Source organism: Suncus etruscus, chromosome 18 (assembly GCF_024139225.1).
Source record: "Suncus etruscus isolate mSunEtr1 chromosome 18, mSunEtr1.pri.cur, whole genome shotgun sequence".
Lineage (NCBI taxonomy): Eukaryota > Metazoa > Chordata > Mammalia > Eulipotyphla > Soricidae > Suncus > Suncus etruscus.
This window is the reverse complement of record NC_064865.1, coordinates 61,762,410-61,790,272: the sequence shown is the minus strand read 5'-3', so window position 1 is coordinate 61,790,272 and position 27,863 is coordinate 61,762,410. Positions and strand designations below refer to the sequence as shown.

Genomic DNA, 27,863 nt, shown 5'->3' with positions numbered 1-27,863 from the left:
GAAACCAGCCACTATCCCTGGCTCCTGTTCCTCAGGCATACTCAGGAATCCCGGGAGCCCACCTGCCCAGACCCCCCATCACCAACCCGACCCGGCCTGTTCCAGGGGCCCGAGGAGGTGGAGACAAGAAAACAAGCACACAGATGACACAGGGCCATGGCTTTGTCTAAGTACCGAATGTTAATGAAACCCAAATCAAAATGCTGGAAACAAAAAAACTCAAGACAAAAATTAAACGAAGGCATCTCTTTTTGGGGTGACGGGGTGAGGGTAGGTGTTTAAAGAAAAATCCTTTACAGGACAGAAACCTGAGCTCATGTCTTCCGGCTGCCATCATCTTCCACTGAGCTGCACCTAAAACACAAAGAACAGGTAACAAGCAACTTTGTTTTTTAAAAACAGAGACTAGTTCTGAAGGCATAAGATGAACGAACTGTTTCTAGTGGAAGTTATCTTACTTAAATTATCACAAAAAAACGAAGCCGTGGATATCACCAGAAGCATCAAAACTGTTAACTAGTTGGAGTGAAAATAACTAAAAAAAGAAAAAGACTTGAATCTGAATCTGCAGCATTTTATCACCAAAACAAAGTACAAAAATATAAACAAACAAAAATGGCGGGGAGGGAAAAAAACCCAACACTCCCCATTTCCTAAAGGGGGAGGGCTGCACCCTGAGGCCGGGTTCATAGACTCCAGTCTACCTGGCAAGGAACACCACCACGGCTTATCCTAGGCTAACCCTGAAGAGGCGGGGAGTGGCTTCAAAGCTGGCTACCATCTACCACCTTCCTGGCCAGAGTTCACGTCATGTCTTTAAACGGGGCAAACCCCACCAGAAGCTGCTGCTACTCTGATGGTCCAGTGTTGACGCACCCCAAAGTTCATGCTTATAGCAACCAGGAGCTGGGGTGAACAGAAAAAAAATCCCACGTGTGACGTAAAACTAGACCTCAGACCCCTGAAAAACCTGCTCCTTCTTCCCACTTCTCCGGGAGACAGGTATCCATTCACCTCACCACCCAAAGAGCAAAGAGGACCTGCATCTCTGCCAGTTCCTTCCTCCCATGCTAAAAACAAGAACTCCTCCGTGCTGCCAAAGCAAGCTGATTTACACGATGGTGTTTGAAATCTGCACATGCTGTCAGAATGACCTTGTTAGGAAGGTGGAGCTGGTGTCTCAGCCAATCAGACCCTGGAGAGGCGGTGGGTGAGTGGTCTGTGGCCCGCTTTCCTTTCTCTCTTTCCGCACCATCAAAAGGAAAAGTGAGAAAATAGCAGAAACATTAGTTAAATCCTGAATGACACCCCACAACCTACAGGAATTATCTCACTACACTGAAAGCTGACAATATCTGTAGGATATATATATATATATATATATATAAATACATATTATTATTATTATTATTATTCTTTTTAAATGAAACAATTAGGGTCCTATCAGTAATGAGATAAGCTAACTGGCACTAGGTTTATTTTACATCCTTAGCAAGTAATTGATTTCAGTTAAAGTCTTACAGGAAGAAAGCAAAGGTGGCTCGCTCGGGTCTCTAGTTACGGTTCACCTGACTTACCAGCGCTGAAGACAAGAACTTTTAAAAATGGCTACCAATGCCTGGTTCACAAAAGACTTTATTACCTAGCGGTGCATACTGGAAACATACAGAAACCTGCATGGCGCTTCACATGCAGAACAATCTCCACTTTACAATAAGTGAGTGTCAACTGTTTTTATGCAATAGACAACACTTCAAAGTCACATTCTTAAAGAAAAGCTTCATTTACAAAAGAAAGAAAAGGTAAAGAAGCAATTACCGCTTTTAAAAAGCAGCTGTTTTGTTCAAGAGTGGAAGGGTTAGGCCTGTATTGAAAGACAACATGATCACAAATGATGAAAACAATGAACAAGTGAAAACACTTTTACCATAAAGCAGTACACTTTCAAAAGGACATACAAAGAGTTAAAAATTTCATTTATGTCGCCTCGCTCACTTTTAAATAGGAGGGCTCTCAGAATCAGACCTCGGCATTTGTCATTAGGAAATGAAAACTACGCTTGTTTCTATGGTACTAGGAACGGTATTTAACAAAATGTATATAAAGTCTCTATATAATAGCAAGTTGATTTAAAAAAAAACAAACGAACTTCAATTCAAGTTAGTAAGAAACAGTACACTGAAGGCGCTCTAGCCACCAAGCGTGCTCGGACGCTCTGCTCTGGGTCTTCCCGAAGAGACAGAACAGAAACTGGAACTGGGTCCGTACAGAAAACCAGCTCCGGTCCCACCCATGCAGGGAACTGCCAGCCACTAGCCCTCCTCAGCTGTGGGAGAAGTCACACGTACAAGAGCAGTGATGCGGAGGGGGGAGCTTACCTCAGTGTACTGACTGCTGCAGAGCCTGCTAAAAGGAGGCCATCCCTGCGGCAGGCTCAAGGAGGGGCAGCCCCTTGCGGCACAGGCTACACCAAGGCATGCTGCTGTGGCCTGCACACACACACCTAGGGAAATGTGAATATAAATAGCATTTATGCTGGCCATCTCGCCGGAGACCAAAACGATGCCAAGTCTGCTCAAAACAGATCAACCACCCAACACTACCTCTCGTCTGGGAACAGGTGCCTTTTGTTTTGCTTTGTTTGGGTTTTTTTTTTTTTTTTTGTCTTTTATGTGAACTGCAACCATATACATTAGCACTGTAATCTGTGCAGTCTTGGAGATTAAAACAGTTCTACAAGGAGATTTCACGTCAGACACAAACGGATTAACTAACATTTCTAAAAGAAATGATCACCCTTGGTGTTAATTCAAATGTATCATGCTTCCTCAAATTGGCAGGAGAAATATTTATAAGTTTATATACATGAATAAACTGCTGTGACATCTCTTCAGTCTTTGCATTAATTACTCAAACCCTCAGCGCTCTTCGTCCCGCTTAAATTTTCTCCTGGATGAAGGCGTGCTGCAGGGCCTGGTTGATGCTGGTCCGCTTGGCCGGGTCCAGCATGAGGATCTGGTCCAGCAAGTCCTTCAGCTGGTGCACTTTCTTACGCTGGTCTTCGGGGAGCCGCTGGCACCCGATAAGGTCGGCCAGCAGGTCCTTGGTGGGGTTAATGGTGCTCATGACAGTGACTTTCTCCTGCGGGCGAGAAGCCGAAGCAGAACAGAACAAAAAAACCGCGTCTCTCTAAATGAGTCGTTGAACACAGGCTCAACACCACTGTGCCTTCCGAAGTATAGCAGCGGCTTGAAAAACAAGCACTGCAACTTCAGAAACAACAAACAACGACCGACAACAAAAACTCGCTCTCCGCACACTCTACTCTGACCCTGGGCAGCTCTGCGCTCACAGGCCGGTGCCATTAAGGGGATCTGAGCGTCCCTACTGCACTAAGAGACAGGGGCCGGAACAGGGCACATCCAAGTCATTCTTTCACCTGGAGGCGTTCAAGAAAACAGGCACGGTGGTAGCATCAGCCAATGCCCTCTGAAGTGCGGCTGCACGCAGTCAAGGTGCTGGCCGACCCAGCTGAATATTCACGAGACAGAATAGTGGGTGGGATGAGTTGTCAGGGACTGAACCCAATAGGCTGCACGCAAAGCCAGTATCCTGTCCGCTACATTCATTGGCCCGTGATGACACATCAGGACGCACTTAGATAACGGGATACTACACGGCTTAAAATAAAAGAGCCCGTGGAGTTCTGCATTTACAACAAAAGCAAACAGCTCCAGGGATAATGAAACATGAAATGTCAGAATGCAAAGCCTAGTGTCAAGCATTTGCCTATGGACACGACGAGCCTCACTCTCATAGACGAATAAAGGGGAACCATAGAAAAATCATTTCTGTTGTTCAGTTTTAGTTTTTGGGCTACACCCAGCAGCACTCAGGGCTTACTCAGGGCTCTGAGCTCAGAAGTCACACCTGGCAAGCTCAGGAAACCATATGGAATGTCGGGGGTCTGAACCCAGGTCAGTCGCGTGCAAAGCCAAGTGTCCTTCCTGTTCTTCTATTGCTCTGGGCCCAGAAACATTGCAGTGTGAGTCCAGAGTCACACAGGCATGCAAAAGCAACCAACTAACAAAAACAACCCAAGGAGGGTCAGAGCGAGGAGTGCTTGGAGTTAGGCACCTGCACGGCATGTGGCTAGGTAGAAAGCCCACCCACCCAAAGCTTGACCCCTGGGCAAGCCAATTAATAAAAGACAGACAAACGGGGGCGAGGGGAGAAACGGATCAATAAATTACGTGACCAAAACCGAAAGGTAGACAAAGGCCCAGAGCGTGTTCTAGCCAAGCTTAGAGAAGACGAGAAAGCAGCTTCGAAGAGCTCGGGCCAGGCCGGAGAAGGGTGGAGGGGGGGCAAAAACGGGAAAAACCACTCAAACAGCATTCTAGCCACAGCCCCTCCGGAGAAGAACAGAAAGAACAAAGCTCAGGAGGTCAGCGGACAAAGGCAGAAGGCGCTGAAGGACCCGGCCTGGTGCCCAGACTCACAAGAAAGACCAACACATAGACCAGACATCCAACAGTCTTGTCTGTCGGAGGGGGCCCAGCGGGTCAAGGGACTTGTCTCGCACACAGCTGACCCTGGTCTGACCCCTACCACAGAGGTCCTGAGCAGTGCCCCCAAACGAGCACCATGTCCCGAACAGGCTGACGAGACTTACCCTCTCTGTGACTTTATCAACCTCTATGTACATGAAGTTGAGGTTCTGATCAAAATGCTGGTCTTTGAACACACCCTTTCGAATCATCTGGAAACGGAACAAACAAGACACGTGGGCCTCCAAATTTCAAGAAGCAGTTAATAGGTCACCGAGATACCGTTTAGTCCCTCTGGGTTTGCTTCTTTCTTGCTTGAAAATGACCCGACTGCTCATGGGGACAGTTTGGGAACAGCCCAGACAAGGCTGGACTCAAACTACTGCGTAGCAGTTGGGAAAACAATTTCCCGGCAGCAACTTTCACCGATCAAACCCATCTTCGGCTGCAGGAGGGGAACTGAAAACAGGTCCCCAACTAATGTCAGAGTTCAATGCCTGTTGGCTGGGTTTCTTAAGGAAATGTTTGCAACTCTGGTTAAGCGGACAGAACCCAAACTTTTAGCAGCCGAAGATTCCCAGTGAGTTTTATGTAGGAAGGTGGGAGTGTTGTATTTTCTGTCCTCCCAAACCTGGGTGCGTGGCCCAGCACCGATAGGAAACAGGCAGAGAGCTACCTACTAAATGTCCTTTCCGAGAGTCCCTAAGCCTTAAGCCCTACCCTTCTTGACCTCGAATTTCAGAGGGCTCCGCTGAAAGCGGAGAGAGCGCTAACTAAGACGAAGCCCACTTTGTGGCCACCGACAATGTATCGGTGTTGACGACCCATCAGCGACAGAAGATTCTTATCGAGGAACTTTGAGGTGGGGTGGGAGGGGGTGGGAGGATGGAGCTCACACTCAGGCTTTACCTTATTTGGCATCTTTCCTTTGAGATCCATGGCAAGCTTCAACATGTGGTTATTGGTTTTGCCAGGAAACAAGATTTTTCCCGTATAGAGTTCGTACAGGGTGCAACCTACAGACCACATGTCGATCCCATAGTCATAGCTTTTACCTATAACTGGAAAAGAACCAAGTGTTACATGCGACGCAGGAACCATTAACGGCTACTTCCATCAAGCGCCAGTTGAGTTTCTTGTTCTTTCCCACCAGATGGAACATCTTATGCTGGAGACATGAGGGAGCTGGGAGGAGCAGGTGGGGCACAAGGCAACCATGTGCATTTCTTCCTCCACTGCACCTTCGGTGGAGGAACTGACCAGCCTGCACCACAGCGACGGGAAGAGAACAAAGGTCCCGACAATCCATAACATGACAATCAGACCTTGAGCAAGCAAGAGCGTCTTCTAAAGGCGAGGATTTTCCACAACTGTGCGCTACTCTCGCCAGACATGACCGGGACTCTGCACCCGAGGGCGGACTGGCTAGGTCCCTTCGCCAGGAAGGGCCTCGTGTTGCTCGCTGCTGAAGTGCGATGAGAGCAGGACTTAGACACGACAGACGGCGGCCCAGGCCAAGGAGCACCCAGAGACACTTACTGATCTCGGGAGCGCGATAGAACCGGCTGACGAGGTAGGGCGTGATGTCGTTGTCCGCGACATGGGAGGCAGACCCGAAATCACACAGCTTTAGAATCGTTTTTGATTCATTGACCTGAAAACATAAAAAAAAAAAAATTCAATTTCTGTTTGGAAGAAGCAAGTCAAAAACTGACTTTGAGAAGTTACGCCACTCGACTAAAAACGCACAGAAACAAAACACCTTTTCTATTCGATAACTCAATTTCCTAATGTAAAAAAAATTTAAGAACTACCAAACACGAGGTGTAATTAGTGAAAGAACTTTTTTATGGTGTATGAGAATACAGCACACTTGAGTTAAGTTTTAACCAAAGCTACAGAGATAAGGGTGGGAAAGTAACAGGTGCTCTGGGACGAAGCAGAGAGTAGAGCAGGCATGGAAAAATTCTGCCTTGCACACAGCCAGGAGGAAGCCCCAAACACTGCTGGGTGACCCCTAACAAATAATAAGCATCCTAAATCATGGGACTGAAGAGAGCGTACAGCAAGTGGGACACTCGCTTTGCATGAGGTTCACCCCCGGCCCTCTATACGGTCCTCGAGCGATTCCTGAGTGCAACTTGCAGTAAACCCTGAGCACCACCAGCTGCGGTCCCAAAACAACACACAATGACTCAGAAAACCTGAACAGAAGTAGACTAATATAGAACACAAAGTGACTCAGACGCCAATTTTCAGTGTCCAGATATATAATGGCTTCAAAAGCAGGATGATTCAGATAAACCCTGACAGAAACACTGAACAAAACTTGATTCATCTGAAGCTGCTAGATCCTAACCCAAACTTACTTAGTTTTCAGGTCACACCAGGCTGAGCTCAGGGCTTACTCCTGGCTCTATGCTCGACAGGAAACTAATCTGGGTCTGAGGATGTGAGGCGAGCAGCCAACCCTGCTGCAATTCCTTTTTTTTGGTTTTTAAGGCCACACCCGTTTGATGCTCTGGGGTTACTCCTGGCTAAGCGCTCAGAAATTGCCCCTGGCTTGGGGGGACCATATGGGACGCCGGGGGATCGAACCTAGCGCTTACAAGGCAGACACCTTACCTCTAGCGCCACCTCGCCGTCCCCCCCCCCCCACCCTCCCCGCTGCAATTCTTTTCGAGCAAAATAGTTCTCACATGGACGCTGGGTACAGGAAATAGGCAGGAGCCACAGGGTAGTCCCGGGTCCGGGTTGCTCAAAGGCACCTCTCACTGCACTGTCCCCACAACAGAGCTCCGGTAGCCCCCACCAAGTCCAGCCCGGCGCGACTCACCAGGATGTTGTCGGGCTTGATGTCGGCGTGCAGGATGTTGCAGCGCTTGAGCAGCTTGAGCGCCAGGAAGAGCTGCTGGCTGTAGGAGCGCACCGCTTTGATGTGCAGCCCCACGTCCTTGCCGTACTTCTTCAGCACCTCGCGCAGATTCATGCTGTCCGGAGGAAAGGGGCCATGTTAAAGGGGAAGCAAAGGTTCGCAAACGAAAGAAAGAAAGAAAGAAAAGCTGACACCTCAGAGTGTGACGTTAGCGCAAGCTCAAAGCATAAGATCGGATTCAGAAACAATACCACCACACACAAAAACACGGTCCCACATGTGTTGAGTAAGACCCTAGGTTTGGTCCTAGGACAGGAGGGGAAGAAAAAGAACAATTATTCTGCACCCAAGTCAGAACGTTTGAAATTGCTTACACAGGCAATTTCCCAGTAAACCTTAATTTTCAAATGGGGAGAAGGGAAGACAAGCGCAGGGAAATCCCCACTGACCTTAGAAGGCAAACTGTAATTGCAAGCTCATCAATGGAGACCAGAACAGCATTTCTTCTACCTTTTTTGGGGGCTACATCTGGCTGTTTACTAGGGCTTATTCCTGTAGGGCTCTGGGTGCCAAGGATTGAACCTGGGTTGGCCGCAGGAAAGCAAGCTGCCATACTATTTTTCTGGCTTCAATCTTTCTTTTTTTTGGGGGGAAGGGTGTCTGCAGGGCTTAATCCTGGCTGTTGTCAGGGATCATCCCTGGCGAGCATTCAGGAGACCATACAGGATGCTGGGACTGAACAGGGACAAAACACTTGCCTAACACGCACCTCTCCAGCCGCAGAACCTTGTGCTGACCCATCATTAGCGTTTCCTTTGCTCCTGGCTCAACCTTTCCCTTTCAGAGGAGGTGGCCTAGGAGCCAGTTCTCAACCCAAAGCAAAACACCAGGAGGACAAGCCAGAAAACCCCCACACAGATCCTCTAGGGTCAAGCACATTTCTAAAACGAAATTAGCAGAGACAAATTTCTCAAGAGAAGCACATAGGTTGACACGGTACCTGAGAGGCTCAAATACAAGGCACAAATGCTGTTTGTGATAAAAGTGTCGGAAGAGTCGCAGGCAATGGAATTTGTCATCGGGATCAGCGTCATTAAGTTTTTTCAAGAACTCGAGTTCTTTTAAGCCCGTCTTTTGCCTGAAATTCCAAAGAAAATCAGGTCAATCTCAACTATAATCAGAAGAAAATTCAATTATAATTATTTGCTGGTCCTGACCCGATCTGATGTTTCATGGTGGGTGATGCCCAAAGTCGAACCTGGGCTGCCGCACGCAAGGCAAGAAACACTTGCTTCACCTCTCTGGCCCCACGTTTACTTTTTTCTTTCTTTAATTGGGGTAGGCGGAGAGCTTCCAAAGTGGTGCTCAGGATCAACTGGGCAATCCTTGCTGTGCTCAGGGCACTCTACCTCAGACCCAGCAAAGTGCCAGGAGAAATGACCCCCCCCCCCTTCATGTACCCACTGTTCTGGTCCGTTTTCTCTAGCTCCAAGATATGCTATCTCTCCGGCCCCAGTTTAATAGGTTTAATATAAAACTGTAACTCTGGCGGCCGAAAAGATAGCAAGGAGGTAAGGCATTTGCCTTGCATGCAGAAGGATGGTGGTTCGAATCCCGGCACCCCCCATAGTCCCCCAAGCCTGCCAGAGCGATTTCTGAGCATAGAGCGCTGCTGGCTGTGACCCCAAAAACAAAACAAAACAAAAAGTAACATCTTTCTAGAATTTCAATATAAACATGGCAAGTTGATGAACACTCCGATGTACGGAATAGCTCATACAAGGGATGAGTCAGGTAAGGAGGAGATAGGACATGTGGAGGTCTGACCCAGTTCAATCCCTGGCACCCCATGTGGTGCACCAAGCATCACCCGTAGTGACCCACGAGCAAGTCCTCAGGACAGTTCGGTGCTTAGTCCACCAAAGGTAAAAAGGGACAAGTCGGGGGAATTCCTAGCAAGTCAGCTCTCGATTTCCATAAAACACTACATTCTTTTTTGGGGGGAGGGGGAGGGTCAAGTCCAGCAGCGCTCAGGGGTGCCTTCTGGCTCTGCACTCAGAAACTGCTCCGGGCAGGCACCGGGGGACCATATGGGATGCCGGGATTTGAACTACCATTTCTCCGGGATCAGTTACATGCAAGGCAAATGCCCTACCACTGTGCTATCTCTCCGATCCCAAACATCACGTTCTTGAGAGCTGACAGCCATAACAGAACCCTTTACTGCTGCCCTCTTTTTTTTGGCGGGGAGGGCACACCTGGTGATGATCTGGGGTGACTCCTGGCTATGTGGCTTAGGGGACCATATGGGACGCCAGGGAGTTTGAACCCAGGTCCATCCTGAGTCAGCTGTGTGCAAGCAAATACCCTACTGCTGTGCTATCGCTTCGGCCCCCTTACTGCTGCATTTAAGCTTTCACAACAGGCCAAGAGGCCAGCACAGGAAGAAACCTCATGTGTGGAGTGCACTTGCAGGCCAAGACATGAGTCACTCCAGTCGAGTTCTGACATGATTATCCCAATTACAAAGCCAGTCAACAACCACTTCTGCCTTTCAACCTCAGCACTGGCTCCACCAACAGAGGCTTTTTATCAAGAAGCGGCACCGTGCAGGCCCAGGCACCTGCCACCTTCCCTGGACTCACTCACATGAGCTCATTGTTCCTGATGATCTTCACGGCCACCTCCTGGTTGGCCCTGGCGTTGTCCCTGGCGCGAACGACGTTGCTGAAGACGCCCTGGCCGGTGTAGCCGTACACGTTGTAACGCTTGTCCAGGACCTCTCCTATGTTCACACCTGAAAGACGACGCGGAAGAGTTTGGGCCACGATCAACAGAATCCCGTCGCCAGAGGGCAGGCAGCGAGGTGCAGATGAACTGTGGCACTCACGTGAGTGTTATGAGGAATGGAGGCACTTACGGTAATAGCCTTCCGCGTCAGTCCAATTATCCCTGAGGTTGGGGTTCTCTTTGAAGTCTTTCCCAATACCTGCAGCCCGAAGACGAGCACTCTGCAAAGGAGGAGGAGCCGTGAGCCGAGCAGGCGGACACCCACTGCAGCGGGGAACTCTCAGGAGAATGACTACAGACACACACGACAGGAATAACTCAAAGCTGAGGCTGGTGCAACAGCACAGCAAGGAGGGCTGCTGCCTTGCATGCAGCCGACCTGGGTTCGATTCCACATCGTTGGGTGTGGGCCTGAACAAAAAACCAAAAGTGCCTCAAATCCAGACCGAACTCTGCCTATTGAGGACACCCAGCTGGCATCCCGATTCTCACACTTCCCCAACGCCTCTGCCAGGTAACGAGGAGAGGAACAGACTACTGGCCTCCGGGGACCAGAGAGTGAGGGCTGCTCTCCTGTAGGCCACAGGCCCTCCAGAAGGTCCTTCCAGGAGCCCCACGCTTCAGCTTCCAACCCATCTTGTTCCAAAGGTGAAACATGTGCTGGTAATACACGCTGACACGGACGGCTCATGGACTCGATTTCAACCTCTCGTCACATGTTCATGCACCAGAGAACCCTTCACCAAACACGCCTTCTCTCTTTAGGTTATCTCAGAGTTATAATGAAAATGGCCACAAATACCTGAATGTGCTGAAACCCGCCCCCCCTATAAAAAACAGTATTGCTACAACTTTAACAAAAGGCTAAATAAAGAACCAACACTTAACACACTCGTAACACTGTAACTCTTCTGTCAATTCTTTGTTAGCGACACCCAAGGCTCCTGCACTCTCCCTGGGTCTGGGGCCCCAAATTCTTCTGCAACTACGACACAGTGGGCCAGAGTAGATTTCTCACTTGGCCTGGGTCCACTGCTGACACGTATCTGCCTGACTGGTTCCCAGAAAATGTGTTTGACTTATTTTTGCATTAACTTCTCTGTTGAACTCGTTTTAGAATTTTGACCAAAGAAAACCTTAGAAAATTTTTGCAAAACAATCCCCAAGAGTTTCAGGATGTCCTAACCCAAACTGACCCTCGCACCTTCTCACTACACACATCTCAGTAGTCTTGGGTATGGCTCCTGAGGCTCACTTTGGCCCTGTCTGTGCCCGATCACGCCTATCTTAACAGCTGTGTCTTTATGAACTTAAATTTACTTACGTCAAAATACGCAGCAAACATGTCATCAGATTCTGTAAACATATCAGGTGCCGAGATCTTCTTCTGAGATGAACCTTAAAGGGAATCAGCATTAATACTGGGCAAATGAAGAACTACAAATGAAAAGAGGGAAATCTTGGACAGGAAATCACTAATAGCAGTTCAAACTCCCTCATCATCGGCTTCTCATTAAGACTCAATGTACATATCACGTAATAACCCTTGGGGGGGGGGGGAATCATGCTCTACCCTTTTACTGCGGCATCCCTCTAGCCCATACACTACCCGAAGTATGGCAGAGAGTGAGCGCCGGCCAGCTGCCCCAGATACCAGGCAGACGGAGCGAGCCGCTCTGGGACCGTCTCTTCCCTCCCCTCTCCTCAGACTCTCACCATTGTTCTGTTCGACCGTCATCAGGTTGTGCTTGGCTTTCACCGAGGCCTCAAACGTGTCCACGTTCTCTCGCTCGTACTCCTTGACGTCGGCGGCCACCCTCTCCAGGATGTCCTCTGGGGATGGCGAGCGCGTGCGCGTGCTGCTCTGGGGGCTGCTGGGCTCCGAGGGCACCGACATGTTGCTGTCGTCGGCAAGGTACTTGTATTTCTGTCAGGACAGTGCAAGGGTCAGCGCGCGGCCAGACACCCGGAGAGTATTTCAAGAACAGCAGGACTGGGAAAGTGCGGTGGAGCTGGGCTGGGAGGTGGCAAAGGGCTGCGGGCACAGGACCGGCACGTGGGAGCCTGGGGATCACCCCGGCAACACCCGGTGGCCCAAGCACCACCAGCTGTGACCCAAAACACAGCAGAGCCCAAAGTGCCAACCAATGTTTCGCCTTTAAGGCTCCCTATGATGCCTTGGTTGGAGCAGATCCACAATCCCTTACAGACAATCCCGCATGCTTCCAACTCTGCCAACATTCCAGGTACACAGTCCACATGGCAGAACCTGGCCGAGAGGTGCTGGTACTTTCAGTCTCCCGTGGTCTAGGCCAAGGCAGAAACCCCACTATGTCTGAGGATGGGGCGCTGCCTCAGGCCCCACTGGCGGGGCCAGTCACAGACAGAGATGCACCCTATTACCTTTCTACAATTCAAATATTTCTGAGTTGTGAAGCACATCTAGCCCCAAGGACTGGAGATAAGGGATTGTGGTCCTGGGTAAGAACAAAAGAAGATTCGACCAACTCTTTGGAGGCTTCATTTCAGTATTGATCTTATCAGCGCTTCAGAAAAGTCAGTCCCACTGGTAGCCTTCTCCGCTGGCTCGTCCGGAAATTCAGCCTTTTGCTCTGGGCCGACAAACTCATGTCCCCACCTACGGTCTGCTCTACTGGTCGAGTTAAAGAACCACCTCAAGGTTTTCCAAAGCAAAGATCCTCACTGCTTACGTGGCCTAAAGCACCCTTTCCCCACCGGTTCTCTTTACCACCAGGCTCTAACCCAGAGGTCCCCAAACTTCGGGCCTCTTGCTGCCCCCTATTTTTTGAGTAGCCCCTGGAAATCAACCCCCATTTTTGGGCCCCCTTGACAATGCTCTTATCACTCCTGCGCCTTCTACAGGCAGACACATGCAGCAGCGGCTGTGCTCAGGCTTGGGGAAACCCCTGTGCTGTGCCAGAGAGCGCTTGGGTTGCCCACATGGCAAGGTAAGCACCTACGCACCCTCCCCTCTCTCCAGCCCACGACCATCTTCAAGCCACCAAAAAGCACCCTCCCCATTCCTCTCACTGTCTGATGCCTCTTGAGGGAGCGATATTGCTACTGCTCCGAAAGTGAAGTTTAAGACAAAACTGTGCCACCAGGGCAGGAGAGAGGGGGCAAGCTCAGGCTTGCATACAGCTGGCCAGTCTTGACTTCAGCACGGGGCTCCCCAAACCACCACCCTGGGATGGACAAGGGCACCAGCGAGAGGGGCCTGGGCTTGAGCATTATCCAGCAGTCCCACTGCCCTGGCATCACCTTCTCGGACACAAAAACATTCTTTCCCAAGAAATAGTAAGGCCACTTTTTTTTTGGGGGGGGGGGGGGGGGGGCTTGGGCCACACCTGGCAGCGCTCAGGGGTTACTCATGGCTCTGTGCTCAAAAATTGCTCCTGGTAGGCTCAGGAGACCACATGGGGCGCCAGGATTTGAATCAACATTGGTCCTGGATTGGCTGCGTGCAAGGCAAACGCTCTACCACTGTGCTATCTCTCCAGCCCAATAAGGCCACTTTTTACTGAATAAAACTCCTCTAACTCGATTTTGTCCCTTTTTTGGGAAATGTGGGCGGGGTTTTCACTTTGCCATCTTTTGTCATAGGAGATCTCTACAGAACCCCGTCCCAAGAGCAACCGTTCAACTCCTCTGCGTAGCCACCGCCGTTCTCCACTCCACCAGCGCCAGGAGCAGGCAGCCGCTGTGCGTGCCAGAGTCCCTACCTGGACTATCGCCTGCCGCTGGATCCTCCGCTGCTCAATCAGGGCCTCCTCATCTTCCTCCTCGACATCGAAGTCTTCAAGGCTTCGAACATCACACAAGGGACAGTTAACAGTCAGGCCCACTTACAAAGGTAACTTTCTTTTTTTTCTTCTTTTTTGGTTTTTGGGTCACACCCAGTGGTGCTCAGGGGTTCCTCCTGGCTCTACGCTCAGAAATCGCCCCTGGCAGGCTCGGAGGACCATGTGGAATGCTGAGATTCGAACCACCGTCCTTCTGCATGCAAAGCAAATGCCCTACCTCCATGCTATCTTTCCGGCCCCACTTTTTTTTTTTTTTTTTTTTTGGTTTTTGGGCCACACCCGGTAATGCTCAGGGGTTACTCCTGGCTATGTGCTCAGAAGTTGCTGCTGGCTTGGGGGATGACCATATGGGACACCGGGGGATTGAACCGTGGTCCGTCCAAGGCTAGCGCAGGCAAGGCAGGCACCTTACCTCTAGCACCACCACCCGGCCCCCTCCGGCCCCACTTTTAAGGCATCTTAAAGCTAAAAGCTGGGGCCGGTGAGATAGCATGGAGGTAAGGCGTTTGCCTTGCATGCAGAAGGACGGTGGTTCGAATCTCAGCATTCCACATGGTCCTCCGAGCCTGCCAGGGGCGATTTCTGAGCGTAGAGCCAGGAGGAACCCCTGAGCGCTGCCGGGTGTGACCCAAAAAACAAAAAAAAGCCAAAAGCTGATTTTAAAAATGAGCCAAGTCCTGCGCAGGAAGTCCTTTGGCTCTTGTTTCTCCTCCCCTGCTTTCTGGCTCCAAATTCAGACCCGTAGGAAGACCCCCTAACTTCACAAGCAGCCTTGCCTCTGCCTTAACCCACCCTGTAAGGGTAGAGGGACCACCTGCCCGCCCACCACAGAATTAGTTTCCAGAAACAGACGGAGGTTAAACAGCATTCCTGGCCTTTGCCTACCCGGTAAGAATCCAAAGCGCCTTCAGATGTGACACAGCCAAAATCCCCAGAATTTGGGAGCAAGTCACCCAACTGAGAGCGCTGCTCCAAAAATGACTTCAATTTCAACAAGGAAAACAGGTGAAGATAGTCGGAGACACTTTCCCTTCGATAGTGGACAGCACTGCCCCAGATGGCGCCCGAGGCAGAGGCCGGCCAGGCTCCCTGCATTGCTCCCGGTTTGTCTACCAGCTGGCATCACCGCGGGCAGGACTGTACAGACCCGCTGCTACTCCAGAAGGGAAACTGGCGGGAAGGCAACGGCTCTGCTCGACGGCCAAACAGAACCCTCTGAGTCTGAGAAGCCCTGAGCTACCATGCAACCTCTAGATTAGGCACCATGTATGGGCCAACTTTTCCCCCAGGACCCAGGGAACATGTTGCCTGCCCAATGTGGCCGCCCACTTACTTCTCGTCAGACGAGGACTCCTGCTCGGCCTTCATGCCTTCAGACAAGCTCCCTTTGAACTTGTCCTCCTTGACTTTGCTCCGGCTCCTGCGTCGGCGCCCGCCGCGCGACCGGGAGCGTCTTCGGAGTCGGGATCGGCTTCTCCGGCCTCGGTCTCTAGGGGAGGAGGAAGGAAGACAAGGGGGAGCGTTTAGCAGACAGCAACGATACCAGGGCCTGTGGGTGCGTCAGGGCCGCAGGAGGTACTCAGGGAGTCTTTCAAAAGCTCACTTTTGTTACGAACCTGAAACCACTTGGTGAGTAAAGCCAACTTTTTAAAGAAGGTTAATAAAAATTAAAAAGTTGGGGTCGGTGTGGTGTTGCAAGGGATAAGACGTCTGCTTAAGGACAGACCGAGGTTCGATTCCCCGGCGTCCCATATGGTCCCCCAAGCCAGGAGATTTCTGAGCACAGAGCCAGGAGTAACCCCCGAGCGACACCGGATGTGGACCAAAAACCAAAAAAAAAAAAAAAAGGTTGGGGCCAGAGCGATAGCACAGTGATATGGCATTTGCCTTGCACATGGCCCAACCCTGGAGGGACCTGGGTTCGATTCCCGGCATCCTGTAGAGTCCCCTGAGCCTGTCAGGGGTGATTTCTGAGCGCAGACCCAAGAGTAACCCCTGAGCGCCGCTGGGTGTGACCCAAAAACTTAAAAAAATAAAAATAAATAAGAAAATTATAGAAGTTGTAAAACGAACGGGGCGATCTGCTTTGCTAAGAGCAGCAGCTGCAGCAAAGGGGCACAGAGAACTCTGGGGTGGCTGGATGATTTTACCTATTCTTTACTGTGCTGGTGATAGGTGACCGAAAGTTTGGGTCAAAGCAAGACCCTCAGGAGGGTGCACACAGGGAAGAAGAGTGCCATGCAAGCATGGCCTGCACACTGGGTGCTCTCGCTTGGGGCCAAGTCCAGGGCACCCAGAATGCAGCCTCCCACTGGGCATCCCCGAAACCCAGACATCAAATGAAGAGAAAAGGGTGAACTTGTTTACCCCATAACTAAGCAGTGTTGACAGGCAATTCCTAGAGGCTCCGAATCACTTGAGCCAGGACAGGGAAGAGAAGACGTCCTCCGACTGACCCACAGGCCTGGCGAGGCGGGAGCATCAGAAGGCAAGGGCCCCGGCCCCACCTAACACTCCCCTCGGAACGATAGAAGTCCAGTCCCATGACACCGGAAAGCACAGGAGGAAGGGGGTGCCATCCTGCACGTAGTATGCAGTAACACTCACAAAGTCTATTCTCAGGTTCCAAGGACCAAAGCATATTCAGAAGTACATCAAGGCAGAGCCATTGGTTGCAGCATATGGTTTTGGTGCCTTGTTTTTTTAAAACACACTCGTGGGAACCAGAGTGATAGCACAGTGGGCACGGTGCTTGCCTTCCATGCAGCTGGCCTGGGCTTTGATCCCGGGCACCTTTCTTGGTCCCCAGAGCACCGCCAGGAGTGGTCCCTGAGTAGAGGCTAGGTTACTAAGCTCTAAGCACCACCAGCTAGCTAAGGCCCCCAAACCAAAACCAAAAAGCCACACTTCCTGTTAAAAACAGAAATACACAAAGCCGGAGTCAGGTGGACAGCGGGCAGGGTGCTCGCTTTGCAGTCAAACTGGGTTGGCTCTCAGTACCACATTAAGGCCTCCACATGGCTGGGGATGGCCCCAAGCCAAGAACATACAGATTGATTAGAAGAGACACAAGACTGACAAAACAACTCTATGTAGGCTTTAAACTATGGGATGCCGGGATTTGAACCACCGTCCTTCTGCATGCAAGGCAAACGCCCTACCTCCATGCTATCTCGCTGGCCCCTTGTTTTGTGTTTTGGGCCATACCCGGCGGTGCTTAGGGACCACTCCTGGCAGGCTTGGAGGACCCTATGGGATGCCGAGGACTGAACCCATGTAGGCTGCGTGAAGCAAATGCCCTCCTGCCAAGCCCCATAGGCTCTTGTTTTTAAAAAGCTTTCTGCTGCAGAGACAGCTCCCAGCTCAAACAGCTGAGCACACCCTTTGCATGCAGTATGTTAGGCTTGAATCCCTGGCAGGACATGGCACTCAACAGTGCCAGGAACGAAGTCCCAGCAGAGCCAGTAACAGAAATTCCCAGGTGTAGTTCTAAATCCAGAAGCAAACAACAAAACTGCCTGCTTGAAAAACGGACCTTTTTGATGAATCAAGTTCATGCCAACTCCCCGCACCTCGCCCACCGGCCGGGTAGCAATGCCCAGGAGCTGTGTTCCTCCTTTCCCCTCCAGCCCGTTCTCACCTTCTCCGGGGAGACCGACTTCTTCTCCGGGGAGATCGGCTCCGGCGAAGTGGGGACCGAGACCTCCTTCGAATGGGCGAGCGGCTGAGCCGCCTGTGGGCCGGAGACCACCTGCCCAGGGGGCTGACATCCTTCGATCGCTCGCGTCGGCTCAGCAGGTCATCCCGGGCTCGTGCTCTTGGGAGGGAAGAAACAGATGCAAGTTCAGACGCTTTTCTTTCCAGGGCTCAGAGAACTGACGCGTGGGGTGGCTGGCCCACAGCTCAGATTCAGATAGCCAGGACAGCCTGCACCACTGTGACAAGCACAACTCGTTTTCTCTGGCCTCATACTCTAAATCCTGACGACAGGTTGCTTCTGTTGCTAACATATCACTTCCAGATAGTTCACAGGGCTCAGTGCATGTAGGGGAGGCCCAGATGTTACACAACCTGCTGGGAATGGCTGGAAAAAAAAAAAAAACACACCCCAAAATCCAGTACACAAAGAGCTTAAGCACCAGCCCATTCCTGCAGTTTGAAAGCCGTTTTCTTTTGACTTTTTCGTTTGTGGGAATCACAAGCAGGTCTGGAGTTTCGAGACCACTCCTTTTGGTGCCAGGGAAGGAACCTGGCCTGCTTGCCTGAGAGCGTGTGCACCCAACGAGCTTCCTCTAGCCTCTTCCGAAATGTGGACATTTTGGAAAATGTGCCTTAATTGCAGCAAATCAATTCTTATAAGAGATTATAAGGTGCTTTTATATAATTGCTTACAAGGACAGCAGGGAAAATAGTTATTAGTGAGGAAAAGAACCTTTTGCATAGGAATGGAAACTGACACTGATGTCGATTTCTCAGAAGAAAATCTGTCAACAACCTCATCTTTAGTTACTGGTCATCGAGGTTATGGCATAAAATCATCTCCGCATACAATACTGAAAAGCAGGGCCCAGGGAGAGAGGGCAGCAGGTTGGGCATTTGCTTGCATGTGGCCGACCCAGGTTCCAACCCAGGCGCCCCAGATGGTCCCCTGAGCACTGCCTGGAAGCCAGATCACCATAATCAAGGAAATGAGTAGATATATTTAGTTTATCCATTGACTCTGCAAAATACATTTATAACGTAAAATAAACAGAGCTGGGACTGAAGCCATGGTACAGTGGGTAGGGCACTTGCCTCCCACACACAGCTGACCCAGGTTAGAACCCCGGCATTTCCTACGGTTGTCCCCCAAGCCCGCCAGGTGTGACCCCGAGTGCAGAGACAGGAACAAGCCCTGAGCAACTCCCAGTGTGGTCCCCAAATTGAAGAGCACGATCCTGTCTTTGTAAGAAAGAAGCCTGTAATTTTTAGGAATAGTGCTGGGGGAGAGAGAAAGCTCACAGGTTTCTGCACTGTTGCCTTTCTTAGGGCGCCTTCTCTATAATGTACAAGAATGGTTGCAGACACTCAATTCTCCAGCACTGAGGTTCCCAATCTTATTTGGCCTACTACCTACCCAAGGGAACAAAGAGAAAGAAGAAGCCCCCAAATGCATTTCAAGGGACTACTGGTCCTGTACTGGCCAGGAAAGAGCTGCTCACACCCTAACTTCTCCCCACCCCCACCCCCACCCCCAGAAATCCCTCCTCAAAAGGAAAGCCAGAGACCGGGATCTCTACGAAACACCCAAACCACCTTCATAAAGGGAAAGGGCTCATCCTGTTACAAAGCCACTTAGAAGGGTCAGAGCTCCAACCCAGAGCCCTCTGCGTTTGCCTGCTCCCTGCAGGCTCAGTCCTAGGACCGGAATTTCAGACCATTTGCTTCAAGGCTACAAGGGCAGGAACCTGGCCACTGCACCTGCCCCCAGGCTCCACAGAGAGGGCTTGGAAAGCACTTTTGGAACATCTTCAGGACAATCCAACTCCAAGGTCATGTTGTAAGGCAATGCTCTACTTACTGTGCTCTCACTTCAGATGAAAAAAAATTCTTTTTGTTGTTGTTTTGTTTTTGGGTCACACCCGGCAGCGGCAGCGCTCAGGGGACCATATGGGACGCTGGGATTCGAACCACAATCCTTCTGCATGAGAGGCAAACGCCTTACCGCCATGCTATCTCTCAGGCCCCATCAAAAAAAGATTCTTATACTTCCCCCCTTCAACAATGGGATCAAGTATATAAGAAAAAAACTAATTTACAAGAAAAACAATTCCCAAAACTTAATTTTCAATTGCAACAAAACAATTTTTAGTTCTAATATTTAGCGCTAGAACACTAGTCCAAGAGAATAGCCTGGTTACAACTTTTCAACCGTTTTCTCCCCTTCCAGCCTGTACTGCTCAACAAGCATCCACACCCCACCTCCCCTCCCTGATGCACAAATGCAGGGGTGCTGTCACTACATAACTTGGACTTCAAGATTCTGTAGATTGATCTCTAAATCCAAAGGAGCCAAAAATCTTGATCGTGTCAATTTTTTTGGTTCGGGACCAGAGTGGTGTCACAGTGCTGAGGAGTTTGCCTGGCACGCTTCTGACCTAGGACAGACAGCGGATTCTGAGTGAATAGCCAGGAGTAACCCAAGCATAACCGGGTGTGGGCCACCCCCCATTCAAGACCAAGATTTTGTTTGTTTCTTTTTTGGTCATACCTGGCGGTGCTCAGTGGTTACTCCTGGCTCTGCACTCAAAAAATCACTCCTGGTAGCTCAGGGGGCCCTATGGGATGCCGGGAATCGAACCACTGTCAGTCCTGGGTCAGTGCTTGCAAGGCAAAAGCTCTACAGTTGTGCTATAGCTATAGCTCTGGCCCCAAGTCCAAGATTTTCTGAGCCAACTCCCAATCCAGACAGACAATGGAGCAGCTACTTAAACTGTCCAAACTCAGGCCAGAGACTGTGCTAAGGGCCGTGCCAGTGGTGTCACATACAGGAGGCCCCAGATTCCATCCCAGGAACTGGATTGGCCCCCAGCACGGCAGGGAAACAAGCAAGGCTCAAGAGCCATGTTGGAAGTGACCCAAAAACTAACTGAAAACCCACTCCCCAAAATCAATGTCCTTAGGGTCAAAAAGAGACTAGCGGTCAAGGCGCTTGCCTTGCACGAGGCAGACTGAGGGCCCGTTCATGGAGGGTGGTGGTGGTGGTGATCCCTGGGCACCAGTAGACCCAGCACAAAACTAAGCAAACAAAGAGACACACGTGACCACCACCCTGGCCAGTGTGCACACTTCGAGGAGGTGGGTTACCTGGGAGAAGAAAGCCGCCTCCTTTCTGGCTCCCTACGCTTCCGCTCCAAAGACCGGCTCTTGGCTCTCCTCCCGGGGGACAGAGTTCGGGAGGGCGACTTGCTCTGCTTCGCCCGCCTGTCGCTGAGAAGCGGGGAGCGACTTCGCCTCGACCGGTCCCGCCTGGGAGTCAGGCTTCTTCTTTTGGGGCTGCGACCCGGCCTTCTGCTGGGGGACCGGTTCTCCTTCCCCGAAGAAGCGTCTTTCGAGGGTGATTTGATGGGCTTCTTCTCCTTATCCATGTCGGACCGTTTGGACTTCCTCTCTTTGGACCGAGACCTCCTGTCTTTGGATTTACCTCTCAAGTCAATCGGGGACCTGGATTTCTTGCCCCGATCCCGGCTTCTGCTTTCATTGACGATGGGGGATTTCCTTCTATCTTTCGATTTACTTTTATCCTCCACCTTGACTTTGTCGTCGGCAGGAGACCTGGCGGCCTTCCCGACCTTCTCCTGCGAGCGCCTTCTCAAGGCCGGGGACCGGGACTTGGCGGCGGGGTCCTGCGACTTACTCCTCTTGGCCGGGCTCTTGGACTTCTTCCTCTCCTTGGACTTGCTCCTGGCGGCCTTCTCCTTCACGGCCTCGAGGCCTCCCTTGCTTTTCTTTTTGTCAGCCCTATGCCTAGTCCGTTCTTTGGATCTGCTTTTGCTTCGCTTTTTCGTGCTGTTTCTGTTGTCCAGAAGCTCGAGCTTCCCCTTCGCCGCGGAGGCCCTGGTGCTGGACCGGTTCCCGTTCCGGGCCTTCTCGTGGATCTCGCCCTCCTCCTCCGAGCCCGACTCGTAGCCCTGCAGGATGAGCCCCATCCCCGACTGGACCTTGCCCTCCATGAGCTCGTTGTCCAGCTCGGCTTTGATCAAGGCCCTCTGCTTTTCCAAGTCTTCCAGCAAAGCCAGATCATCGAGTTTAGTTCTTTTGGCCGGGGACAGGCCTTCTTTGTCAGAAGCATCCATCAGCTCTTTCCTTTTGTGTTTCTTGTGTTTATGCTTATGTTTATGCTTTTTATCCTTGTCATCTTCCGAGGAATGTTTATGTTTCTTGTGTTTACTTCTGTGTTTATGCTTCTTCTTTTTGTGGCGACTGTGCTTATTCTGAGACGGGTCTTCGGACACCTCTCCGTTCTCTTCGTTCATGCTTTTCTCTGAATTATCAGCGTCTTCCAGCCTATGAAGAAATCAAACAGCGATTAAAACCGTAGCACTCACCAAGCACTCTGTCACAACAGGACACCCGGGAGGAGGGTCAGGGACACAGCTCAGTGCTCAGTCTCCTCCCTGCGCTACCTGCCCTGGGAAGAACACGCCGTTAGCCCCCAAATGAGAGCAAATACATGGAGCTAATTGGTCCCCGAAATATTTCACACCCGCTTCAAACATCCCATTTCAAGGCAAGTGCTGTGTCAAAACAATGAGTTTGTGTGTGTGTGTGTGTGTGTGTGTGTGTGTGTGTGAGAGAGAGAGAGAGAGAGAGAGAGAGAGAGAGAGAGAGAGAGAGAGAGAGAGAGTGAGAGTTTTATTACTAATGGTCGAACACATGTACCCCAAGTAATGTCGTGGGAACCCCATAAGGGGAGGTTAAAGTCACTACTCTTGAAAGAAAATGCAGAAAAATACCTTAAAAATATACTCCCGTGGCCAACACGGGTCTGCACCCAGACTAAGGTCTGGTAGCTAATGTAAACACACCAGAGCACCCGAGGGCTAAAATTCAAAGGGAGGCTCAGAGCCACCCCAGCAGAGCCACCACGGAGTGGGAGGCTGAATCACATCAAAGGCCTGTGCAAGTCACCACTAACACCACCAGCGATTTCTCTGATCCAACCCAGTGTCAACTCAGTGGGATAGTTAAATCTCCGCATTTTAATCGAGGCTCGCTGCCCGAAATATCTTCATAGCAACAGATGCCGAGGAAAAACATTTTAATTCGATCACGGGAGGAAGGTGGGTGGCTTCTGCATTTGTGTTTGGGTTACGATTCTGCCAAATCCTTGCTGTTCAGTAAGCTGCAGGGAAACACAAGCTACAATGACACTTATCTGATTGGGTACCCAAACGCCACGCCTGAGAACGAGACAAAAGGACTTAGATTATTTGGGTTCAGGCAATCAATTTACACTGCTTGTAGAGAAAAATGTGGATTTGTCCTTCAATTATGCATTCCTGGGTTTTTATCATGTGCAGTGAGACTACAAACAGAAGCTTGCAATTTAAGAATAAATCTCCACTTAATCACCTAACAGAATAATCACCTCTTGCCTGTGTTCATTAAGCCAGGTATAAAGCTATTAGCTACAAATAATCTGTCTGCTCCCTGAGGGAAAACTGCGGTCCAGTGGGAAAGGCCTAAGGGAGGTGGGAAAAGTATGACTAGAGCCGGAATAAAGACATTATGGGGGGGGGTCACAGAAGGATCCCCAGTGTCAGGAGTGAGCCTGAAACACAGCTTGGTATGCCCCATCTCCCAACATCATTACAAGGCGGTCAAGGAAAATGTCTTCTAGAAGAGGCGACAGAAAGCCCGAGGTACAAGAGGAGGAGGCAGGGACACAGATTAAAAATAAGAAACAAGGACATCCTGGCACTAGTTCCCCCAGAACAGCCAGCGAGTAGCCTCATGACAGAACCAAGTGAGGACACAACAGGCCAAGAGGATGAGGGTGGAACTGCCCAGAGAGGCAGTTACATAGGACACACTTGAAGTGGACAAAGGCCCAGGAAGTGACAGAGTCCTGTTACTGAGAGGCCGCATGAGTCTCATCTCCGCCAGTCCACGACCGGAGAGCAGGGAAGGCCGGAAGCAGGTGAGGAGGATCTCTTTGAAAAGTCACCATTGTTAGCCCAGCACCCCAGAACTGCCATGTGGGCCTAAGAGGGTCCCGAGCTACCAAGGAAGCAGTTTCTGGGTGAGCCTGCCTTTGGTTTGGGGGGATTATACTAGTAATGGGTTCCAGACTTTTCTCAGACTGAGAAGGGTCAGACTCTAAAGAGGGGACATCAGGGAACAGACAGAGGTGATCTAGCTCCTGGGTCCCATGGTTCAGGATTCAGGGAAGGAGTCCTCCCTCCATCCCACAATCCACAAGTGGGCTACTGCCTAGTTTCCTGGATGTGTAGAGGGCCAAGTCTGAGAAGGGAGGAGGGGGTAAGGGAAAGAGAGAGCAAGAGACTTTCTGTTTTTCTGAGCTATACCCATAGGTGCTTAGGGACGACTCCAGGCTGAACTCAAGGACCATATGCTGCTGGGGACCAAACCATGGTCCCTATCCTTAGTACCATATCTCTAATCCCACTCCCCCCCCACCCAGGGCCTTTTAAAAGTCCAGGTGGCTTTCAGGAACACAAAACCATGTGTTCTGAACAAGATGTGACTCCGTGGTTAGGTCCAATGTATGTCCCCAAGGGAAGGCCCTGGCCCATTCCTGCAACTTCAACAGGAAGAAAAAAGTCTTAATCCCTTAACTCAGGCCTACTTCCCCCTCAGCCTACTTCCTATTTTGGTTTTGTTTTGGGTCCATACTGGGAGATGCTCAAGGACCGTATGAGATGTTTGAGGATCAAACCCAGGTCGGCCATAGACAAGGCCAAGTTCCCACCCACTGAACAATGTATTACTCTGGCCTCTATTTCCCTTTTTTTTTTTTTTTTTTTTTAAGTGAACAACCATCAAGTGCCCTGGGATCTTTGCATCTCCCTGCTTTGCTGGGGAAGTGCTGCTGGGAAAAGTAGAGGAGACCCAGCAGCATCTGGCGAGTTAACATGGGCTATAACCATCGCTGATTAAGAAGATGGGTCACTAGGAAGCACAGTAAGGAGCGGAGCGCAGGCGAGCTCGACCAGAGGTTGAATATGGACCGTGCCTGGCCAGAACCAAATGCCCTGGACTGGACCGGCGTTATTGCCAAGACACCAGCCCCGTTACTCAGGACACTGAGAAGCAGGTAGGGCTGAGGCGCTCGCTCAAAGGGCCAGTACATGCACTGGGCCTGAACAAGACAAACACCGCCAGTAAGTTGCCCTCAGGGGGTTTGGGACGGGAAGGTGGCACTAGAGGTAAGGTGTCTGCCTTACAAGCGCTAGCCAAGGAACGGACCGCGGTTCGATCCCCCAGCGTCCCATATGGTCCCCCCAAGCCAGGGGCGATTTCTGAGCACATAGCCAGGAGTAACCCCTGAGCGTCAAACGGGTGTGGCCCAAAAACCAAAAAAAAAAAAAAAAAAGTTGCCCTCAGGGGCCTCGGTGTGGACTGTGACGGCACCAGCAGGACACAGCAGAGAAGCACATCACCACGTGCAGGCTGGGCCAACAGAGGAGACTGTGAACAGCCCTGAAGGCCTGTCTGTTCCTACAGCCACACTGACATTAAGGTGAGGCAGGCTGGCATCACACGACACCAGTTGGAGGGTTTCTATATGAAGACACTTTGAAAGGTCGGTTTCTTGAGTCAGAGTGAAAAGCACAGTGGGGAGGGTGTTTGCCTTGTATGTGTGTGACCTGGGTTCGATTCCCAGCACCCAAATGGACCAAATGGTCCCAGGAGCCCACTAGGGCTCCAGCACAGAGCCAGAAGTAGGCCGGGTGTGGTCCCTCCGAAAGTACTTACTACCGTAGAATCAAACCTAAATCTTCATAGCCCCATGTGACCCTGACCCTAACTCCCAGACCTAGCAGCTCCATCACACACAATCCCAGTTTCACTGTTCTCCAAAAAAAAAAAAAAAAAAAAAAAAAAGGCCCCCAGGGGCCGGAGTGGTAGCACAGCGATAAGGCGCTTGCCTAACCCAAGAAGGACCCGCGATTCCTGGCATCCCATAAGGTCCCCTGAGCACTGCCCGGTGTGGCCTGCACCCCCCAAAAAATGAACAACAACAACAACAAACAACAACCTGCCCTCACCAGTACGCAGCAGCCCCTCCAGACTCCGACATGCTCTCAGCGCACGCAACTTTCATCCTCCTGCTGTCCAATCCCACAGCCTGAAGAGCAGGACCCTAACCACTGCTTCCCCTGGCCCCCCAAGAGCAAACACTCAGTTCCCGGAGGCTTACCCACTGTCTACACAGTGCACACGTGGGGTGTGATGTCTCTTGGAAGCAACGGCCCAAATTATTCGCTTAAGCCCATACACACACACACACACACACACAAAAAAAAACCTCTGAATATTTTGTGTTATGCTTTCCATGCCTGGGAGTGGGGAGTCAGAAGCTGATCTAGACCTGGGGCTCTTGCAGATAAGCAGCACGTGCTCCAGCCCTCCCTCTCTGTTTTACCCCTTCCCAAGTCTTCTGATGAGTTAAGACATGTAAGTTTTGGAGCCGGAGCAATAGCACAGCCATAAGGTGCTTGCCCTGCATGCGCCAATACAGGACGGACGAATCCCGACATTCTATATGGTCCCCTGAGCACTGCCGGGTGTGACCCAAAAGCAAAAAAAAGCAACACAAAACAAGACATGTAAGTTTTAAGAAGAATTTCTAAAAATTTCTATCCAAACAAATAAGCCTTGCTCCCGAGAGCGAGACCCACAAAGCCCAAGTCCTGCTGTGCTAAGCCCGAGCACAGCTGTGGGTGAAATGGGCTGTTTCCTTGAAGCAAGAACCAGGCGGGTGACTGTCCCGAGACCACCCACGGCTGAAGGCAGACCAGGTTAATGATTGTCAGCTTGGGACTTGCCACTCAGGCCGGGCTGGAACTAACGGCTCCGAGCACCAGAAAGAGATCAATCAGGCAGAAGGAGAAAAGGGGGGGGGAACTCAAGATACAACTCACCGCACGTGTGTGTGCCGGTGGCTAACTCAGCTAGACAGTCCACTTTCTTTTAAGTTTTGGGGAGAGGCTTCTTGCCAAGACACCCCAACAACCTAATCTCCCCGGACATCTTGTATTAGTCAGTAAAGACGAGAGGAGGAAGTTGAGTGCTGACCTCCCCAGGGTCCCCCTGAGGCAGCCAGGATGGAGGGAGCCCAAGTAAAGAGCTAGCTACCAGGTGTGGTCGAAAACCCACCCCGCAAGGCCCAGTTTCAATGCTGCCCTCGAAGGCCACTAATGTGTCTCTAATCAGTGCCAAACGGCCTACAAGGAGGTCTGCCATAGAAACAGCGAATGAAGGGGGCCGGAGAGATAAGATAGCACAGAGGCAGGGCGTTTGCTTCGCTTGGAGGAGGACGATGGCTCGGACCCCGGCCTGCCATGTGGTCGGTCCCCTGAGCCTCCCGGGAGGGAGGAGGCCTGAGAGCAGAGCCAGGGGGAACCCGAGTGCCGCGGGGTGCGGGCCCCCGAACAAGAGCGATAACGCATGAAAGTGGGGCTGCCTCTCGGACCACCAAGGGAGACTCCAAGTGCGCTCGCTCGCGTGTGCTGCTGCTGCGAGGCCCTTCCATCCTTCGTGGCCGTCGGGGCACAAACAAAGAGCGATCGTGGGGATCGCTGACTGGGGAAGCAGATGGAGAGATGGAGCGTCAGCAGAAGCGCCACGGCCGCCCACGAAGAGACAGTCCCGGGGGCGGGAGACCGAGCTGGACTGCAGAGCCCGAGAGGACGAGGCGCAGCAGGCCTGGCTGTCGGTGGGCGCCCGCCAAGGCCCCCCACGCCACGGGGCCGACCTCGCTGTGCTCCCGGCAGCCCCGACGCCCTTCGGGGCGAGGGACCCCGAAACTCCCACTGATCCACCCCCCCCCATTGCCCCGAGGACCCCAGGGAGCACGCAGCAGCAGTGGGCGCGAGTGGGGGCTCGCACCCTTAGGCCGGCCAGGGAGGCGATCTCGGGGGTGCAGGGCCAGGAGGCGGCCCCGGGCACGGGCCGGGTGGGACCCCAAGACGCCCACTCATCTGTTCCCCCCCTGCTGCCCGAAGCAGACCCCGAGGTCCCCGCCTGCAAACGGGGCCGGGCCGCTTACTCGGGCGGCTCCCGCGGCGTCTGCGCGTCGGCGGCGGCCATCTTGGC

At 51.5% G+C, this 27,863-nt stretch overlaps 1 protein-coding gene across 3 annotated transcripts; it reads right to left on the bottom strand.

The window, feature by feature from the left end:
- Positions 1 to 161: 161 nt before the first annotated feature.
- Positions 162 to 27,863, bottom strand: PRPF4B (pre-mRNA processing factor 4B). 3 transcript variants are annotated; one of them, XM_049764945.1, is made up of 18 exons: positions 27,817 to 27,858; positions 20,886 to 22,085; positions 17,680 to 17,856; positions 15,373 to 15,528; positions 13,959 to 14,040; positions 11,932 to 12,142; positions 11,540 to 11,613; positions 10,346 to 10,436; positions 10,075 to 10,222; positions 8,426 to 8,563; positions 7,387 to 7,540; positions 6,090 to 6,204; positions 5,460 to 5,611; positions 4,676 to 4,762; positions 2,379 to 3,141; positions 1,819 to 1,864; positions 1,155 to 1,242; positions 162 to 354 (listed from the first exon to the last, which is right to left on the bottom strand). In XM_049764945.1, exons 1-15 carry the CDS (start codon positions 27,855 to 27,857, stop codon positions 2,938 to 2,940), a joined length of 3,030 nt encoding a protein of 1,009 aa, XP_049620902.1. In that variant the 5' UTR covers position 27,858; the 3' UTR covers positions 162 to 354; positions 1,155 to 1,242; positions 1,819 to 1,864; positions 2,379 to 2,937. The 3 variants fall into 3 exon arrangements, with proteins under 3 accessions (XP_049620902.1, XP_049620903.1, XP_049620901.1); XM_049764946.1 differs by lacking the exons at positions 162 to 354; positions 1,155 to 1,242 and having other exon boundaries at positions 1,619 to 1,864; positions 2,379 to 2,503; positions 2,866 to 3,141; XM_049764944.1 differs by lacking the exons at positions 162 to 354; positions 1,155 to 1,242 and having other exon boundaries at positions 1,619 to 1,864; positions 27,817 to 27,863.

Bases quoted from the DNA above. Each gene is read 5' to 3' on its own strand.
- PRPF4B (XM_049764944.1), bottom strand. From the start codon at position 27,857: ATGGCCGCCGCCGACGCGCAGACGCCGCGGGAGCCGCCCGA. The intron at 7,541-8,425 runs GTACCGTGTCAA...TCCTCCGGACAG, and splicing joins CTTGTATTTGAGCCTCTCAG to CATGAATCTGCGCGAGGTGC. The intron at 3,142-4,675 runs GTAAGTCTCGTC...TCTCGCCCGCAG, and splicing joins TTGATAAAGTCACAGAGAGG to GAGAAAGTCACTGTCATGAG.